Raw genomic sequence first — 19,771 nt, 5'->3', positions numbered from 1 at the left:
GAGGGTGAATGAAGAAATATATAAAGAGTTAGAATAACATTTGGTGATGAAAGTGACAGAGATGCATGGCAGATAATTTATTTTTTGTATTTATTTTATCATTGCTATTAAATACTACTTTCTTTGTCCCTAATTACTTGTCCATTTTGATAAATCAAGAGAAACCAATTTTCTTTTACCTATTATACCCTCAATTAATTACTGTGAAAAATGTAGAACTTCTTGAAAATCTTATGTTTTTAATTCATTCACTTCATAATTAATAGAGGTAAAATGGTAAACTCATTATGTGAATCATTGTTTTTTTAATACGTGTGTCAATTCAAAAGTGAACAAGTAACTAAGGACAAAAAAAATATTTGTCATTTAACACATTTTTCAAAGCATTACATTTAATAAAGTCAAAAATTAATATAATAATATTAGAGAAAATGATCAAAATGGTCCTTAATGTATGGCTTTGCTTCCATTTGGTCCTTAATGTATGGACTTGATGGAAATGGTCCTTTATGTATCATAAACTTTGATCAATTTGGTCCTTAACCCTAAAATTAATATATTTCATTTTTTTTTGCCATCAAAATACACGGAATATGTAAAAGATACACTCGTTCAAGACTTTCCTTCCCCTGTTTCCAAAAATTCCAAAAGGGCACATCAATTTTTTTTAACCAAAAGGGCAAAATTGCTCCTGACGGAGTGATTTTCTTCTAACAAATTGACGCTGTTACTCCTTTAAAAAAAAAATTGACACCGTTACTCCTTTAAAAAACATAAAAATCGCTGCCAGTCCAAAAAAAAAATTCTTTTTTCTTTAAAATCGTTGCTGTGAATTTTTTTTTTTAACAACGCTGCCCTAGCAGCGTTTAAAAAATAGAAATTGCTGCTATAGCAGCCATTTTCTTAAAAAAGTTTAAATTTTTTTTATTAAAAATTCCCGAGGAGAGGATTGCTTAAAAAAAATAATGGGAAATCACTCCACTTGTACCGATTTTAGTTAATTTTTTTAAAAAATAATCGCTGCCATTAAATTTTTTTTAACTAAAATCGCTACACGTGGAGCGATTTCCCATTATTTTTTAAGCAGTCCTCGCCTCGGGAATTTTTAATAAAAAAAATTAAAACTTTTTAAAGAAAATGGCTGCTATAGCAGCTATTTCTATTTTTTAAAAGCTGCTGGGGCAGCGTTGTTAAAAAAAAAATTCACAACAACGATTTTAAAGAAAAAAGAAAAAAAAAAGGACCGGCAGCGATTTTTGTGTTTTTTAAAGGAGTAACGGCGTCAATTTTGTCAGAAGAAAATCGTTCCGTCAGGAGCGATTTTGCCCTTTTGGTTAAAAAATATTGATGTGCCCTTTTGGAATTTTTGAAAACAAGGGAAGGAAAGTCTTGAACGAGCGCATCTTTTACATATTTCGTGTATTTTGACGGCAAAAAAAAGAAATATATTAATTTTAGGGTTAAGGACCAAATTGATCACAATTTATGATACATAAAGGACCATTTCCATCAAGTCCATACATTAAGGACCAAATGGAATCAAAGCCCATACATTAAGGACCATTTTGATCATTTTCTCAATAATATTATTATTTCTTAAGAAATTTGTTTCAAATCAATAGAAGACAACGAGAAGGGAATATACATATATATATATATATGCAACAAAAAGTGTGTAATGAATATCTGTATGCCTAAAATTTACTCAAGAAAAAACAACACAAGTCTTGTTTGCGGGTTTTGTGTGATCTCTGTTGTTTCTCCTTGTTTTAGTTTGTTGCGATTCTTATTCTCCTCCTCTCAATCTTGCCCTCTTCTCATTCATTCCTTGTTTTCTATCTTCCATTTCTTCAGATTCGATCTCTCTATTTGTTTTCTTTGATATTATTATATTATGCTTTGCTTTCTTTGAGCTGGTGGATTCTTTGCTTTTGCAACCACTCACACACAGGAATAAAGGTATCAATTTGGTGCAAGTGGGCTTATTTTTACATAGATCTGCAACCCCTTTTGGATTCTCCATCTTTGCACTCACTTTTTGTATTGAGAAAGGTGAAAAAAAGTTGTTATTTATTGTTCTTGAATAATAAATTCAAAGATTGTAAAAGGTTCAGCACTTTTTGAGGCTGAAAGATTTTTTTGGGATTGTTTAATTTGGCAATTGTGTTTATGTTTTGGATGAAAAGGGTTGATTTGTTGGATTGAGGGGAGAATTGGGTATTTGGAATTTGAAATAGTTATTGTAGGATTGTTATTAGAAACGGGTGTGACGGATTCGAATACGGAGAATAGGGGGGTTGGTTGTGTTGCTGCTCTGGATTGTTTATTGAATATAGTCCGGGCACTCCGGACGGGGTCCTGCTTAACTTATGAAAGCAGGACCCCTGTTCCGGGTTCTCCTACATCTGCAGTTGGAATTAAGAAGAAGAAGAGTAGGCGGGTATCTAGAAATTCTTCCTTTAACAAATGCAAGGAAGAACAGCTGCGTAAGACTCCTGGACGATTGTTCTTGAATGGCTCGAGCGAGGCAGCTTCACTTTTCACTCAGCAAGGCAAGAAAGGAACTAATCAAGATGCCATGATTGTTTGGGAGGTTAGTCCTTGAAATTCATCTCACTGTAGTTGCAAATAGTTATATTGGACTATGCTTTAATAGGCTTTTTGTTTCATAGTTGCATTTGCTTCAGCTTATATAGTGCTTGTACTTCAATCTTGGGGAGTTGGTGGGTGTGTTTGATCTCAGATTGTTCACCTGAGTATTATGTTGACCCTCTGATTTGTGAGTACTTATAACTGTGACATTTGTTGTTCTTCGTCAGCCAATAAAGGGTCTATAATAAGCCGTATCAACCGTGAAGCTAGGATTTTCATTAAGGGAAGTCAAAATATTAAAAAATAAAATTAACATATGAAGAAGTCAAGTTGATTCAACGAATGATACTATATATACAAAAAGGATTTTCCTTTACCTATTTTTGCATAGTGTAACTTTTCAGTGAAGGGACAAGGTGGCTCCGCTACTGCCTATTATGTGTTCTCTTCTTGAAACCGTCTCTCTTCTTTTTCCTTTTGTCTCATGTTGTAGTATAGCTGAAGGTGTTGAAAACCTTCTAGTTTTTTATCAAAAAGAATTTACCTCCTAATTGTGCTTCACTTGTACCGGGTCATTATCTTCTTCAAGTTTCTCCAGGAAGTCATATTTCAGAATGGATAAACTCAAAAATCTCTATTTTTTCCCTTTCGTTTTAGGTTTCAAGTTTTTTGTTTATGGAGACTTCACATTATTGACCCTGCTAGTGTCATATGAGGCATAGTCAGTTTTATTTATTGTAGTAGAACTTAACATACTTTTTCTCCATGTCCATTCCCATTTAAGGGCATGGATGATTAAAGATAAAAGCATGAAAAATCCACCAAAAAACACAGGCAATCGATTCTATAGAATAACGAAAACCTTGTGGATGCATGTGGGAGAAGTTAGGTTAATAAAAAAATAATGTATGAGATACTGTGATTAGCTACTGATAACATTCTTTCTAGATTGATAGACTATAGTTTCCTGGACATGCCTAGAAAGGAAGTGTTTCATTTTTTATCAAGCTAGGGAAAGTATATCTTTAGATTCTGCCATTTCTTTCTTGTCTTTGGAGTCTGTGGATTGTTGTTGGACAAAGGATTTGTTCACATTTTTTCATTCTTGCCCTGATTTTTCCTAGTGATCCTTTTGTTCTGATTTTGTCTCATATGGAGAGCATCTCCTAATTCATCTTTTATTAATAAATTTCAGAACTTCGGTTCCAGAACAGATACTGTATTCTGTGGTGTTTTTGATGGCCACGGTCCTCATGGCCATATGGTTGCCAAGCGAGTCAGAGATTCCCTTCCCTCGAAGCTAAGTGCACATTGGGAAGTTAATCTGAAAAGTGAGGATGTTCTAAAGGAGATCAGTTTAAATGCTGGGGCTAGCCTATATCCGGAGGATGCTTCCCTTATATCTGCGGCTGATGAGTCTAGGGTTTCAATTGATGTTGAAGAGACTGGAAAGCACCCAGAGATCTTTCAGACTTTGAAGGAATCATTTTTGAAGGCTTATAAGGTTATGGACAGGGAACTGAAAAGCTACACCAATATTGACTGCTTCTGTAGTGGGACAACAGCTGTAACCCTTATTAAACAGGTCCTTGACAGATCCAGAAATTTGAATCTAGCTCGATATTACGCTGAAACTTTTGGAAGACTTGAACCCCATTAATTTTTTTCTTGCAGGGCCAGGATCTTGTTATAGGAAATGTAGGCGACTCCCGAGCAATTCTGGGTACCAGAGACAAAGATGGTTCTCTTACTGCTGTACAATTGACAGTAGATCTGAAGCCTAATCTACCAGGTTGGTTTCATTATATTGCGTAGTGCTGATTGAACTGATGATGGATCAATTTGCTGGATGTTTGCTTTTGTGCAGATCATCTTACAAGATTACCAACTTGTGTTGATTTAATGAATTATGATGTCATTTAGTTTGGCATAAAAACTTCATGATACCTAACCATCACTCATTTGTTGCTAAAGCTTTCTGACATTTGCCTTCGTCTCTCCTCTCTATTTTGGCCTCACTTAAATGTACAAACTTCAATTTGGTTGCAATTGGCTGCTTCTGTTTAACTCAATTATGAACCATAGTGACATTTTTATTTGTCTTTGATTTAAAAAAGATAAAGAGAAACTTTCCACATATTATTTGTTATGTTGCAATTATAGAAGTAATCTTTTCCAACGGGGGAAAAGAGAGGTTAAAGTTCAGAGGACTTGGAAGGGAAAAGAACTGAACTTCTGTATGCTGCCCATTCAATCACCATAACAGATACCGTGTTCTATTTTGTTCTCTCTCTCTCTTTTTTTTCTGATGAAGTAAACCTGACTTCCAAACCAACTTCCGAGTTGTCAACAGTGGCCCTCTTCCTACCTTGCTCCCACCCGAACTCCAACCTCTTGGCTGGAAGTGGAGTGCTCTTGCCACTAGAGCAACCTCACTTGTCATTTGCTTCTTCCTTCTTTTCTTTTTCTAATTCATTTTATCATCTCCTTATTTCTAGGCATTCTTTTATGTTGCTCTATTTGTTTTTATGAGAATAATCGTGAAAATAAAAAGAGTCATTATCTTGATAAAATCAATTTTCACATTGATAGACAAGAAGAAAAAAGGAATGCATTTGTCCTCCTTGCAGCATTAGAGGATTAGTTTGGTTTTATTACATATTTATGAGGGTTAAAAAATAGTTTCCTAGCTGCTTCTTGATGGAGTTTCAGTAGTAAGGGGGTAAGGGGACACCCGTGAAGTTTGTGTGTGACAGGCCTTTGAGGACAAGTTTAGGGGGTAATTTACTAATTTATGTTGTACCAAATTTTTACTAATTTATGTATTTTCCCCTAATATAACATCGCGGTGGGTGCACTGCATGTTTGAAAGTGTTGTGCTTCTGCAGAACTATATAGTGGCTGAATATGAAAACATTGGCAAAGTGTGATGAATTAATTGCTTGTATATTGTCACAAGTTTGATAATAGTCAAAAGTTGAAAATCATCTTGCTTTGTTGATTGAAGTGTTGTATAAACTAAAAGGATTAGGATCTCATCTATGTGTGGGTGAAGTATTAGGGTACTGGTTAAGGGAAACCTGCTGGTAAAATCATCTACTTAAGATGTCCCTTAAGTATAGAAACTACTTACTATTAGTGTAAATTGAACTGCCAATGCAAACACATCCACTATGATAAATGAATAACAGGAGCAGAAGTTTTCCCTTCTCGACAAATTGCACTTCTTATAAATTATGCTTATGTTGAACTCTTGCAGTTCTTTAAATTTTCTGTACTGCCAATTCTGTCCATCTTGCTTCCTCAGCTAAAGGTCTTCTTGCATCCTTAGAAGCGTCATGCTCTCAAGACAACTTTTTGGACTTCCTGTAATTTGAGAAGTGATGTGCAATTGACACTCTTTACATTCATGACCAGTTATCAACAAACATTACTTGTGTTATCGAACTGAAGTGAAGTAAAATGGAATGGAATGGAATGCAGTTACCTTGATTTGGAAGAAAATAAGACACATATTAGGAAAAAAATAGGATGGAAAAATCTCTCTTGAATGTGACAGGGACATCGTGTTGGGTGATTTAGAGAACTCATAGAGTCGGTGAGATTTTGGATATTGTAGGTGTTAAGGTAGAGGAGGTTAAGGATGCTATGTGTAAGATGATCCAGGGAAAGAGCAATCGAACTTGATGAAATTCCGGTTGAGTTTTGGAAAAGCATAGACAAGGCAAGTTTTGCGTGGCTGCTTGGGTTGATTAATGTCATTTTTAAGACATCTAAAATGCCTGGCAAACGGAGGTGGAGTACTATGATTCTGTTGTACAAGAATAAGGGTGATATCCATAATTGCAACAATTACATGGGTATTAAACTGTTGAGTCACACCATGAAAGATTGGGAAAAGGCGGTGGAGACGAGGGTGAGGACCTGTTGCATTCATGCCAGGGCAATCAACTACGGAATGCATTCATCTTGTGTGGAGACTAATGGAGAATTATAAGGAGAGGAAATGTGATTTGCATATGGTGTTCATTGACCTTGAAATGGTCTACGACAAAGTTCTAAAAAAAATCCTTTGGCGATGCTTGGACTCTAAAAGTGTATTGGTGGCTTACATTAGGCTGATATAGGTCATGTATGATGTAGTCAAGACACGGGTAAGAATGGTGGGAGGAGACTCCAAGCATTTTCTAGTTGAGATGGGGTTGTACCAGGGTTCAGCGCTTAGCCCTTCTATTTGTATTGGTGATGGATGAATTGACGCAACATATTCAAGGTGAGGTGCCATAGTGTATGTTGTTTGCAGATGACATTGTTTTGATCGAGGAGACTTGTGGCAGAGTTAACAGTAGGTTAGAGGTGTGGAGACAAACTCTAGAGTCTAAAAGGGTTCAGGTTGAGCAGGACCAAGATAGAGTATTTGAAGTGTAAATTCAGTGATGTGTCGCATGAGGCAGGCGTGGAGTTGAAACTTGATACACAAGTTGTCCCCAAGAGAGAAAGATTTAAGTATCGAGGTCTTTGATCCAAAGAAATTTGGAGATCGACAATGATGTCACACATCGTATTAGTGCGGCTTGGATAAAGTGGAGGCTTGCATTCGGAATATTGTGTGACAAGAAGTACCACCAATACTTATAGGTAAGTTTTATAGAATGGTGGTTAGACCAGCTTTGTTATATGGGGTGGAGTGTTGACCAGTCAAGAACTCTAGGTTCAAAAGATGCAAGTGGAGGAAATGAGGATGTTGAGATATATGGGTGGGTATACCAAGAGCAATATGATTAGAAATGAGGATATTCGGGACAAAGTGAGAGTGACCTCTGTGGTGGACATGTTGAGGGAGGTGAGACTGAGATGGTTTGGGCATGTGAAGAGGAGATGTGTGGATGCCCCAGTAAGGAGGGGTGAGAGGTTCTATATTTTGGGGCCAAGGAGAGGTAGAGGTAGACCGAAGAAGTATTGAGACATGATTAGATAGGTGATAGCACAACTTCAGCTTACCAAGTACATGACCATAGATAGGAGGGTATGTAGGTCACATATAAGGGTAGAAGGTTAGTAGATAGTTGGGAGTTGTCATATTACTAGCCTATTCATGTATTTGTATCGTCCACCCGTAACCCAGCAGATAAAGTACATTACATAGTCCAGGGATTGGCGACTTACCCATTCAGTGACTTCGTGGTGGTAGTATAGAGCACTGTGTTGGTCGTAGTATTAGCCTTTTCATCTAGTCGGTGTATTTTGGTATCAGTGATCATCCATGGTTTAATGTATTTAGGTGATTGCACCTTGTTGTTGTTGTTACGATTCCTTGCGTATATGCTCCATAGTGTTTTACTATTAGTTTTCATGTTGCTCTCCACTTGCCATTTTTCTTGTAATTATTTCTTTGATTTGCTTGAGTCAAGGGTCTTTCAGAAATAGCATCTCTACCTCGGAGAGGTAGTGGTAAGGCTTGCGTATACTCTACCCTCCTAAACCCCACTTTGTGGGATTTCAATGGGCATGCTGTTGAGATGCTTGTTTTGCAAATTCTTGGAAGCTGAACTTTTAGACTTTTTTTCTGGTGGATGCACTATACGGCCAAAAGCCTGGTGCAAAAATGAATTTCGGAAAGTAGGATGGAAGCCATTCTACATAATGTCCAACCCTATAGATGGCACCCTTGAAAGCATTATATTTTTCTCTTTTTGGGATAGGTTACTGATTAATACTATTGGTGCTTATTTCAATTTAATGTTCTCCTAATTTCCTCTTCTTCCTAAATATACAGCGGAGGCTGAAAGAATTCGTAAATGTAGAGGGCGTGTTTTTTCTCTTCGCGATGAACCAGAGGTTGCTAGAGTGTGGTTGCCAAATAGCGACTCTCCTGGACTTGCCATGGCACGTGCTTTTGGAGATTTTTGCCTCAAGGATTTTGGTCTCATCTCTGTGCCTGAAATATCATATAGGCGTTTAACGGGAAAAGATGAGTTCATTGTTCTGGCAACTGATGGGGTATGAAACTTGAGTTTTTAGTACTTTGTATTCCCTTTGTGTTAAAAAAAATGTATACACAGGTTCTGGTATTTTATTTTATTTTTGAAACTTCACAGGTTCTGGTATTTCTTGCTCAATGTTTATTACATATTATTTATCCTAGTCAAAAAATAATTTTTATGACAGATATGGGATGTACTTACAAATGATGAAGTTGTAAAGATTGTCGCGTCTGCTTCATCCCATTCGTCTGCAGCTCGATCTCTAGTTGAATCAGCTGTTCGAGCCTGGAGGACAAAATACCCTACTTCTAAAGTTGATGATTGTGCAGTTGTTTGCCTTTTTCTTGATTCAAACTCAAACAACTTGTCCACTGCTTCCAATACAAAAGACAGTGACAAGACTGTCTCAATGAAAGCAAATGAAGTTGGTGCTAAGATAGATGATACCTCTGGTCCAACTGCATTTCCTCGTTCTGGAACTGTTCGAGAAGTTGAAGTTTCAGGAGAAGGCGATGACGTTTCAGAAGAAGAGATAGAGGAAGCATCAGAACATGAGGAACTGCTCTCAGAGGTGGGGGCGGAATGGTCTGCACTGGAAGGGGTTTCCCGGCTGAACACATTATTGACACTGCCAAGGTTTGTGCCTGACAAGGACGAGAATTAAACTGTTTGGAATCGAACTCAAAGAAGCAACAGAGGGTGAGATTTCAAAGTTTGGATTTATTTCTTTTGGTTATTTTTCAATTTTATTTAGTTCCATCCATTTTAAGGTCTCACATATCTATCTACTGGGAGGAAAAAAAAAATAGGGGCATTTTATATTTGTTGTAGACTGGAGAGGTGGCCCCAGCTATATTAGAGTGTCTGGGAATCATCCATTCTCTTCCTAGTGTTGGTAAAAGTGGAATTTTGTAAAAACCAACTCTCCTGTCTTGGTTGCTAGCTTTCTTTTCTTTCGCATATATACCAAGATTGTGTACCTTATCAAAGAGATATCGAGATTGTGTGTTTTTCCATCATTGTTATGTTGATTAATAATGTGTGGTAGTGCGTGCAGTCCTCTTTTTGGTTCAAGTTGCAGATTATGTTCATCTCTTTGATCAACATTTGCACTTGTTAATTTATGGGGTTGAGATGTTTTAGTATAACATTTGCTTTATTCTTTTGAAAATACTTACAAAAGTCAGGCATGAATATAAAGTAGAGAGAACACACCTCATCTGGAAATAGCTCAAGATGTGAAAATCTGTAAGTCATCAGTGTACACGAGACGAATTCCCCAACTTTTTAGGAAAATATGTTTCCTCAAAGAGTTTGCAGAAAAATCGATCTGATACCAATTGTTTGGGCTGTCTATGTGGTTTTTGTACATTGACCAATAGTCCTCAAATGGCACATAGGCAAGACATGTGTGATCTGAAGCAACATTCTTGTTTGTCCCTACAAAACCAATGTTCATTAGGCAACTCGTGCTCCTCCGGAGGTGGCTTTTGATTGTAAACTCAATCGAAATGCCTGGCATTTCCTGTAGGTAACCTTCATGAACTGATAACCATGTTGTTTCAAGGTCAGACACAACACAGATGGCAAATCCCATGAATTTATCATTGTACCAATCGTTTGGCAGCTGCATTGAAACTGAAGTTCCGTTGAGTTTGTAGCCAAACCATTCTGGAACTTGTTCTCCAGGTAGGTAAATGCTAAAGTGACCACTTTTAACAATGCACTTCTGCGGCACAAAATCACAACATTCATGTTAGTTAAGAGACTCTTTATCTATTGTACTTCCTTAAACTCATGGTGATCAATTGTCTGATCTCGAATATGAACGTAAAGGGTACGAAGATAACAATACATAAGGATGAAGACGTAAGGAGACCTTGAATAGGTGAAGCCACAATGAGGTAGCCATGTCATGCATCTGCTGATTCTCAAGTAGTCCAACACAATTAGTGAACGATATTCGCTGCAACATCTTGTAGTTGGTCAATATTCCTACATTATCAGTCATCAGGGATGTACAATTATCTGCAAAAACTTCCTCTATTGTTGTTGGAAGTTCTGGCAACCTTTCAAGCCTCTCACAACTCACTAGCTCAAGGATTCTGAGCCGCGGAAGCATGTTGAGACTTGCTTGAGAGATATCCACAAAATTATTCCCACTAGGATTAGCTCAACCAAAGATGACAGGCATCCAAGATCACTAGGAATTCCTTCATCCAACATACAACAATCACTAAGATCCAATTTCCTCAAAGAAAATAAACTGGAAAAGGAGTTGGCTTTTGATTATGTTTTCTTGGCCGAAGCCATGCCAAGAAAAGTGAATTCCATGTCTGAGATACCATGCCTTTACATCCATGAAAAGATAAGATCTTAAGGTTCTTCAATAGTGTAATTGAGGATGGTGGGCTTCGAATGGCAGTTTCGTCACAATAGAGTTCCTCCAAGATTGCTATATGTCCTAGTTCCTCTGGCAACTTTTCTAGTTTTGAACATCCAGAGAGAATAAGAATCCTAAGAGATTTTAATCTGCCTATGGTTTTTGGTAAATTTGTAAGATTCCTGCAGTAGCCTAGATTCATCAATTGAAGGCCAGTGAGACGTTCAATTGATGAAGGCAACTCTTTTACATCTGTAGCTTCCAAGTAGACCTCAGATAAGCAATTCATGTCACTCGTGATTTCTGGGAAATTCGCGAGTTTCAAGCAGCCAGAAAGAATTAAAGTCTCAAGATTATCCAATCGAATATTGTTTGGAAGGCTCTTAAGATTCCTGCAGTTCTTCAGGTTTAGTAGAACAAGATTTTTGAGATATCCGACAGAAGGGTGGATCTCAATTATACTCGAACAATCTTCAAGAACCAACTTCTCGAGATTGGGCACCCCCGTGAAATCTGGACAGCTGACTAGCTTTTGGGAGTGACTAAGGTTGAGAAACTTCAGTTTGTGTAGGACCTTTATTCCCTTCCACAAGTGTACAACGCGGCTATACTGCATTTTCAGACAAACAAGCCTTTCTGCTCGAAAACCTGCTGGAAGGGACTTCATTGGGTAGCCATGCCAATGAAGCCATATCAATTTATTAGGAAGACAATCTGGAGCTACGGAGACACTTGCATTGTGCATCTTGAGCAGCCTCAGGTTGTCCGTATATTTGAAGGCTTCTGCACCAACATTTATGTCTTTCGGAATAGGCAAGTGCAACCATATGCCTTCCACAGCTTCTGTGCCCTATAAAAGGAATGAAGTGTAACATTAGGGAACTACGTATTTAACTTCTCCTGAACGATCAAAACGTGTTTCATGCTGCAGTATATACTTACCGGATTTTCAGATAGTACATGAAGAATATCATCGGGAGACCAGAGCCTAGTATACTTGCCAAGATTGTTTGAAGCTTCTTTGCGAACAATATACCAACCCATCTCTTGGATCAACTGATGCATCACAATCCGACCTTTTGAAACAGTTACAAGAGATTTTTCGATGAGATTTCTTATGCCAATGACAGGAGTAAAACTGAAACTACGAAGAATTCTAATTACAGAACCTTTCTTCTTCCCTTTAAAGAAACATGCAATATCTAAGAAGATCTTTTGGTCAATCTCACTTAGTCCATTGAAACTTACTTTGAGTTTTTCTACAATTTCGCCTTCTGGAATTTGTTTTAGTCTCTCCACTGTTTCTCTCCATTCAATCATGCCTCTGCCATACAGAGAGGAACCCAAAACTTTAAGAGCTAATGGAAGACCACCAGCATACCGAACAACTTCAGCTATGATCTCTTCATATCCACTTTTGGGATGGTGTTTCTGGAATGCATATGAACTAAGGAGTTCAATACTTTCATCAGTGTTTAACAGACTCACTTTATACATTTTGTCCACGTTATATTGACGAAGCAACTGCTTATCCTTTGTTGTTATGATGATTATACTGCCTGCACCAAACCAGTCATGGCTTTTAGCTAGGGCATCTAACTGGTTTCCATGATTGACATCATCAAGAACAATTAGGACTCGTTTCCCATTTAGTCGTCTTCTTACCAAGCTGGTTCCTTCAAATACGTTGTTTATTCTTAGATCTTTTAACAGAAGTAGTTCAGAAAGAAGTATCTGCTGCAAATGTTGGATACCATGTTTGGCTGAATTTTCTCCAACTTCATGAAGGAAAGTAGTACCTTGAAAGTAACGGAAAATCTTGTCGTAGATGGCTCTTGCTATAGTTGTTTTCCCAATTCCGCTCATTCCCCATATTCCAACGAATTGAACTTTATCAGACTCCAGATTCAACAAGGAATACACCGTCCCCATTCTTGAGCGTATTCCAACAAGATTTTCAGTAGCATCAGAAGCAGAATGATCTAATATCTCCATGACACATTCTACAATTTGCTCGATACATTTTGATTCGTGCCTGATATCAGAAAGAATTGAGTTACAAACTCGATGTTCTTATGGAAAACAACACACAGATGGAAGACGGAAAACCAAGAGTGAAAAGTACACATAAATTTACCCGTTAGCAATATTTGGCAAATCCCAACCAGATACATTTGCTGCTTCTGTCATAGCAGTACGCCATCTCTTCACCCTTTCTTCATCATCTTTGAAATCTAACTCATGTTTAGCGAAGAATTCACCAACGTTTGCCTTTTGTTTTCTTACGACAGATGGATCCACGTCATAGAAGACAGGAAGAACAATCTGTCCCCTGAGTTTCATGCATTGAGTGATCTTAACTAGCTCATCTAGACACCACGAAGAAGAAGCATAGTTTTGAGAGAATATGATGATGGAAATCATCGACTCTTCGATGGCTTTGAAAAGTGAAGGTGAAATAGATTTCCCTCTTTCAAGTTTTTCATCATCTTTAAAAGTGTGAATTCCTCTTTGCTGCAAAGCTGTATATAGATGATCGACGAAATTCTTCCGTACATCCTCTCCTCTAAAACTTAAGAAAACATCATAAGTGCATGGCCACAAAGAAGAAGAAGAAGAAGAAGATGATCCTGTTTCAGCCAATCCATCCATTGAGAGACAATATGCAAACAAGAACAATATGTTTACCAAAGTATTCAATTTTCCTCTTTCTGCTCAAGTCAACTAATGACTCATATCTGATTCAGCAGGAAGTTCAGAATTAGTATGATCTTATTATATATCGGATAAAAATGTTATTTTTTTAACAAAAAACTGTAAAGCCTCAATATATAATGTGCCATTTACTTAGCCTCAGCTGACATCTACGCCCTCCAATTTTGGATGTGCACAAGTAAGTCATTAAACTTGTGTAAAGTTGAACAAGTAGACATATGCGTCCTACGTAGCGTTCTACATAGCAATTTAAGTCCTACGTGGTGGTCTATGTGTGTTATGCCACATAGGATACATGTGTTTACTTGTTTAATTTTATACGAGTTTAAGTACCTACTTATGCACAAAGCACACCAAAACTTGGAGGGCATAAATGTCAACTGAAGCCAAATTAAAGGACACGTCTATGTATTATGATAATTGTATATATACGTTCGAGCCAAAAGCTATGAATTCAGTTGAACCTACCCTAGGTCCGCCTTTGTAGAGTTGCATGAACCAAAAGTCAAGAATCAATGTCATATTATTTTTCCTAAATGAAACAGAGAATAATTAGCAAGTCAACTATTATGATATCACACCCTCAAAAACAATCCCTCCACGTTGATTCCTTATGCAGTCAACACACAAAAATAGGGATAGGAATGGGAATAAATATTGAAAAATCAGACCGACTCAAACTAATTTGATTCTTCGATTCAATTTTTTTTCGAAATTTCGGTGGATTCAGAAATGGTTGCTTATGAAAAGAGTAAAAATCCTTTAAAAGAATCCGTGTTCTCATCTTTAAAAGACTACAAGAAAAAGGGTTATTAGGGACTAAGATTTAGCAACGGAATATAAAATATGGTCCTTAATAAGGATGTCAAATATGACCCAAAAGTTGTTGGTTCACTCAATTCGTCCAAAATTTTATGAATTGGTATAAGATAATTTCATATTAGGCTGATTTTAGCTCAACCCAACATAATCCATTTTAAAGTGATCTTCAATTTAGCCCAATTCTACCCCATATTTAAGATTTACTTTAATTTGTATTAAACACTTGTGATTTAGTATGATTTTTGTATGAGTAAGAGCTTAGGTCTCGAGTCTCAGATTTGTGGTCTCGGTTAGGATAGGGTCCCGAGTTAGGGTCAGTTCTCGAGTTTCAAATTAGGGTAGGGGATCGAGTCCTTGGTTAGGATTGAGGCTCAGATCCCGGGCCAAGGTCAGGTCGAGTCTCGAGTCCTGGGTCAGGATCAGGTCTCAAGTCTCAAGTTCCGAATCAGGCTAGGTTTCAATTTTATGTCATATGTGGCATAACACACATAGGACACAAATTGTCATATAGGATGTCACGTAGGACATGTGTATTTATTTGTTCAATTTTAAGTGTCTACTTATGCACACTCAAAGTTGAAGGGCATAAATATAAAATGAAGTCAAGTTAGATGACATATTTATGCCTTTAAATTAGAGTGAAAAGAATGGAATATTTATTAGGAAATGTGGAAGGTTGTAGCAAATTGAAGAGATTTGTGAAGATAATAAAGTGTTCCCACCTAAATATGAAACTCAAAAACCACCACATAAACAAAATCACACCTTATCCCATTAGGAGTGAAAGAGAATCAACCTAATTAGTAATCATGAGGAAACAAACAATATGACCATTTCTTCTCTTCTTCTTCCTCCTCCTCCTCCCCCTTTCATCAATTACAATAACAATAATAATAATATCAATGGCAAGTCTATTTCCATTCATCAACCTCATCGATTTTCATTCCGAGGTAAAATGACAAGTTTAAAGTTTTTAAAATTATTATCAATTTTAAAAAAAATACTGAATTCAGTTGACCCGATATCCTCTAAATGTTTTGTTGAATGTGTGTGTGTGTGGCAGTTATCAATGATTCGAATAGAACAGAGTTAGCTACTGAAGATGCAATAGCAGATAAGCTGATAGATGGAATGGATTTTGGGGAATTGTGCGATGAATTTGAATGCATTAGTAGCCCTTCTGTGGAAGCTACTGCTAGGCAGCTTGTTCGAGATATTCTCGAACTACGTGAAGGCAATCGTGCCCTCGGTACCTTTGCTGTCTCTGTCAAGTATAAGGTACGTGTATATATGTTGAGATACTCGTAATGGTGTGACCAGTGGCAGAGTTAAAATTTTTAATAAGAGGTTCAAAATCTGAAGAAGTAAACATACGAACTAATCGGGGTTCGACATCTATTGTATATACATAAAAATAATTTTAACCATGGGGTTCGGATGAACCCCTGACATACTGCTGGCTCAGCCCATGGGTGTGACGCTTTTGAAGGAACAATAACTTAACATGTTTTATGTTGTCAGTGTATATAAGTTCATAACTAATTTGATATGACATTGACAAACAAGCAAATAACTTGTGTAAAATAATCAAATTTCAGTTATTATTGAGTTATGATTGCGTCTAACTCTCTCTCTCTCTCATATATATATTTGCTTAAACAACAACATACCCACACAGTGTAATCTCACAAGTCCCTATTTGAGAAGGGTAAAATATACGCAGACCTTATAGTCCCTATTTTGGGGTGGTAGAGAGGTTGTTTTCGAAAGACCTCAGTCTCGAGTGCAACAAATCAAAGTATTTATGAAAAATAGGAATACGATGGTAGGGAAAACATGACATTTAATAATGGGAGCAGTACAGAGCATCCAGAGAAAAGACGACGTAATACAATGAAATAATGATGTGGTAACTAAAAATAAAATACATGTACATGACTAATAATACTACTACAAACACAATGCTCCCACCAAAATACAAGTCAAAGTTCAACTATCTACAAATCTTCTACTCTAATCTATGACCCCTCAAGTTGCTCCATATATAAATATAATGTACTGTGTCACACAATGAAATGCAGGATCCAGTGAGAAGTTTTACAGGACGAGACAAGTACAAGAGACCATTATGGATAACTGATGCACTGCAGAATCCTAAAACGGTAACATTTTAACATCTCTTTCATTTCTACAAGTTTTATATATAAACGAGGACATATATATATATATATATATATGCAACAATCAACATATTATGATTGTTTTAGTATAGTTTTATTTGTCATCTGATATATCGCCAGAGGCGTATCTAGAGGGGGTGCCGTGGGTTCACGTGAACCCATGCTCCCCTCTCTAGATCATATATAGTAGTGTTAGATTTTTTTAAAAATATTTAAATATAGATGTGTGAACCCATGTTCAAAGTATCATATAAAAATGCGATGATGATTGGGTGCACTTCTCTAAGTGAGATAGAAATTTAAATCTTATATCTATCTTGTCTCTTTGGGTAACACTTTTCCAAGTGGTTATCAGTTACACTTTTGTCGTTTCAACTCATTTTTCTTTTGTTTTTTTCCTTTATTCTTTCAAAAATTTCAAGTGTGTTACATTGAGAATTCCTAAAAAATTTAGCATTGTAAATTTTTTATATAATTAAATCAAATGTGTATATTAAAATTTAAAACTAGTAGTATTATATATTTTGGACCTATAATTTTTAAACTTTAATGATTCATATTACGAACTAAAAGTCAAATCGATTAAATTTATATTAGAGATACATTTTTTCGTAATCGTGCATCCATCTAACCGAAATTCTGGATACGCCTCTGGTATCATGTATGCACATAATCGAAGACTCATGTGAACGTTGGACTCTTTACAGATATCGTCATCATGATTTGCAATTATTAGCTTCCACATGACACTCTGATTATGTAGCTAATCCCCTTACATGAACTTAGGTCGTTGCACCTTTCTCTCATCAGGAGTAATCTATAGCATTCAGTAACACTGTATTGTATATATCGTTATCATGATTTGCAATTATTAGCTTTCAAATGACACTCTAATTCTGTAGCTAAGCCCCAGACATGAACTTAGGTCGTTGCACCTTTCTCTCATCAGGAGTAATCTATAGCATTCAGTAACATTGTATTGTATATATCGTCATCATGATTTGCAATTATTAGCTTTCAAATGACACTCTGATTATGTAGCTAAGCCCCTGACCTAAACTTAAGTCGTTACACCTTTCGCTCATGGGCAGTGGCGAATTTAGAGCCAAAAAATAGGGCACCGGCACCCGTGGTCTCTTCGTAAAATTAGATATTTTATATATATATATATATATATTTTTAAGATTTTGTATAATATTATATTCTGGCACCCGTACTACAAGAAGTCTAAATGGTCCACATGGTTAATGTTGAGCTTTTGACCTTGAGGATTAAGGATCAATTCTCACTTCAATACATTTTACTTGGTGCACCCATGTTCGAAAAATCCTAGATTCGCTTCTGCTCATGGGGAGTCTATAGCATTCAGTAACATTGTATTGTATTGCTATGCAGAGTGTGCAAGAAATGGTGATGTTATCAACAAGTGTGTTGAATATTAAGTGGACAATAAAAGGAAAAGCAAAGTCATTGATTGCTAGCATAGGAGGGGATTTGATCATCAAAGTAAATTCAAGATTCACTTTGAATCAAATCAGTGGACAAGTAGTTGAGCATGAAGAGCAATGGGATTTATCAGGATCATCCATCATTGCTCAAACTTATTTCTGGGCATCGCGACGACTATTCGCCACTGTTGAAGCTGGAAAAGATGTAGCTGATTTTGTGAAAGACTTGAGTTCTAAATCTGCTAAAGAGAATAAAAACATGGATGTTTATCCTGACCCTTATGGTGATCCAGCAAAGGTATTTCTTCTTTATAAAGTCTCAAATCTTGAAATTATGCTACTTTTATCGTCCTAATTCTTAGATTGCAATAGGGCAAGGTAGGTCAAGAGGTGGATAGTAATATTTTTGGACCAAACTATTGATGGCGGAGTCATTTTTAGATCAAACCATTAATTGATCGACTGCACTTTTGTTCAATTTCACATAGCTAAGGACATTTTTTTACCCTTTTTCGTTTAGATTATTTAGTGCATAATACATAAATAAGTCTTTTAACTTGGCCTCGGTTCACATCTAATGCCCTCCAATTTTGGATGCGCACAAGTAGATACTTAAACTTGTATAAAGTTGAACAAGTATACACATGCACTACAACAAAAAAACCTTTTAGCGGCAATAAATATACGCATTAAAAAAGAGTGTTAAAGCCTTTACCGGCATTAGTTAATTGATATTGAATCCAATGTCACTAAAGGCTCTAGGGACATATATAGAGAGTGCTAATTGCCGCTAAAAGTACATATTTAGTGCAATTAAGCTATTGCCGTTAATTAATTACCGCTAAAGATCATTTTTGATGTAGTGATGCGTCTACATGGCATAATACAAGTAGGATGCCACATAGGATGTCGTGTAGGATGTGAATTGCCACGTAGGACGCCAAGTTTGACGTGTGTATATACTTGTTCAACTCTATACAAGTTTAAGTGTCTGCTTGTGCACACCCAAAATTGGAGGTTATAGTTTTCAGATGAAGCCTAGTTAAATGGCACGTTTATGGACTGCCTTATTTATAACATAGAAATGTCTATAATTTGATTTAAACTACTAATTTTAAAAATCTTTTTTCTCTTAAACTATACGCGTTTGCAGTCAAATATCACCTCATAAATTGTGACAAAAAAAAGGTACATTCATAGGGAGTTATAATTTTGGAGATTATGTTTATATATGAAGAAAATTTTGCAAAATTTGATCAGACAAAAACTGTGTACTTGTATGAGGATGCAGTTCTTTCAAAGGGATGACAGCTTCCAGAGAGATTTTTACCAAATTGCATTGCTGCTGGCAGTTATATATTTTGTCGTACAGTTCTTGAGGGCAACTTTATGAGACTCATAATTTTAAGTTGATATAACATTTGTATAATTGTAATTATTAAATTCATGTTTCTATATTGATACATATACATACTTTGGGGAATATATATCACTTCAAATTTTATTTCCTTCCCCTTAATACAACTCAAACAAAAGATTATGTAACATAGTTTGAATTTCTAGAGTCAAACAAAAAAAATCTTTGATCGTGATTTATTAGTATGCTTTTTAAATTGTTAATTTATTATGTAGTTTTTATATATGTAA

The 19,771-nt window shown here is 36.3% G+C and overlaps 3 protein-coding genes across 4 annotated transcripts; 2 read left to right on the top strand and 1 right to left on the bottom strand.

Annotated features, from left to right (window-relative positions):
- The first annotated feature begins 1,678 nt into the window (after positions 1 to 1,678).
- On the top strand, positions 1,679 to 9,595 carry LOC102585611 (probable protein phosphatase 2C 33). The gene is made up of 7 exons (XM_006350360.1): positions 1,679 to 1,688; positions 1,774 to 1,959; positions 2,187 to 2,593; positions 3,788 to 4,177; positions 4,267 to 4,384; positions 8,369 to 8,592; positions 8,761 to 9,595. Exons 1-7 carry the CDS (start codon positions 1,679 to 1,681, stop codon positions 9,238 to 9,240), a joined length of 1,815 nt encoding a protein of 604 aa, XP_006350422.1. The 3' UTR covers positions 9,241 to 9,595.
- Positions 9,596 to 10,828: 1,233 nt separating this feature from the next.
- LOC102585272 (TMV resistance protein N-like) lies at positions 10,829 to 13,611 on the bottom strand. Its single transcript, XM_006350359.1, has 3 exons — positions 13,097 to 13,611; positions 11,902 to 12,994; positions 10,829 to 11,809 (listed from the first exon to the last, which is right to left on the bottom strand). Exons 1-3 carry the CDS (start codon positions 13,609 to 13,611, stop codon positions 10,829 to 10,831), a joined length of 2,589 nt encoding a protein of 862 aa, XP_006350421.1.
- A 1,587-nt stretch (positions 13,612 to 15,198) lies between these two features.
- On the top strand, positions 15,199 to 19,635 carry LOC102606317 (uncharacterized). Of its 2 annotated transcripts, none has more exons than XM_015310061.1 (5): positions 15,199 to 15,446; positions 15,560 to 15,774; positions 16,578 to 16,658; positions 18,072 to 18,422; positions 19,385 to 19,635. In XM_015310061.1, exons 1-5 carry the CDS (start codon positions 15,323 to 15,325, stop codon positions 19,430 to 19,432), a joined length of 819 nt encoding a protein of 272 aa, XP_015165547.1. In that variant the 5' UTR covers positions 15,199 to 15,322; the 3' UTR covers positions 19,433 to 19,635. The 2 variants fall into 2 exon arrangements, with proteins under 2 accessions (XP_015165547.1, XP_006350403.1); XM_006350341.2 differs by having other exon boundaries at positions 15,203 to 15,446; positions 19,416 to 19,635.
- The last annotated feature ends 136 nt before the right edge of the window (positions 19,636 to 19,771 follow it).

The sequence above is a fragment of the Solanum tuberosum genome, unplaced genomic scaffold (genome assembly GCF_000226075.1).
Source record: "Solanum tuberosum cultivar DM 1-3 516 R44 unplaced genomic scaffold, SolTub_3.0 scf00123, whole genome shotgun sequence".
In the NCBI taxonomy this organism is placed as follows: domain Eukaryota; kingdom Viridiplantae; phylum Streptophyta; class Magnoliopsida; order Solanales; family Solanaceae; genus Solanum; species Solanum tuberosum.
Note: the sequence above shows the minus strand (reverse complement) of the source record. Positions and strands in the feature narration are given on the sequence as shown.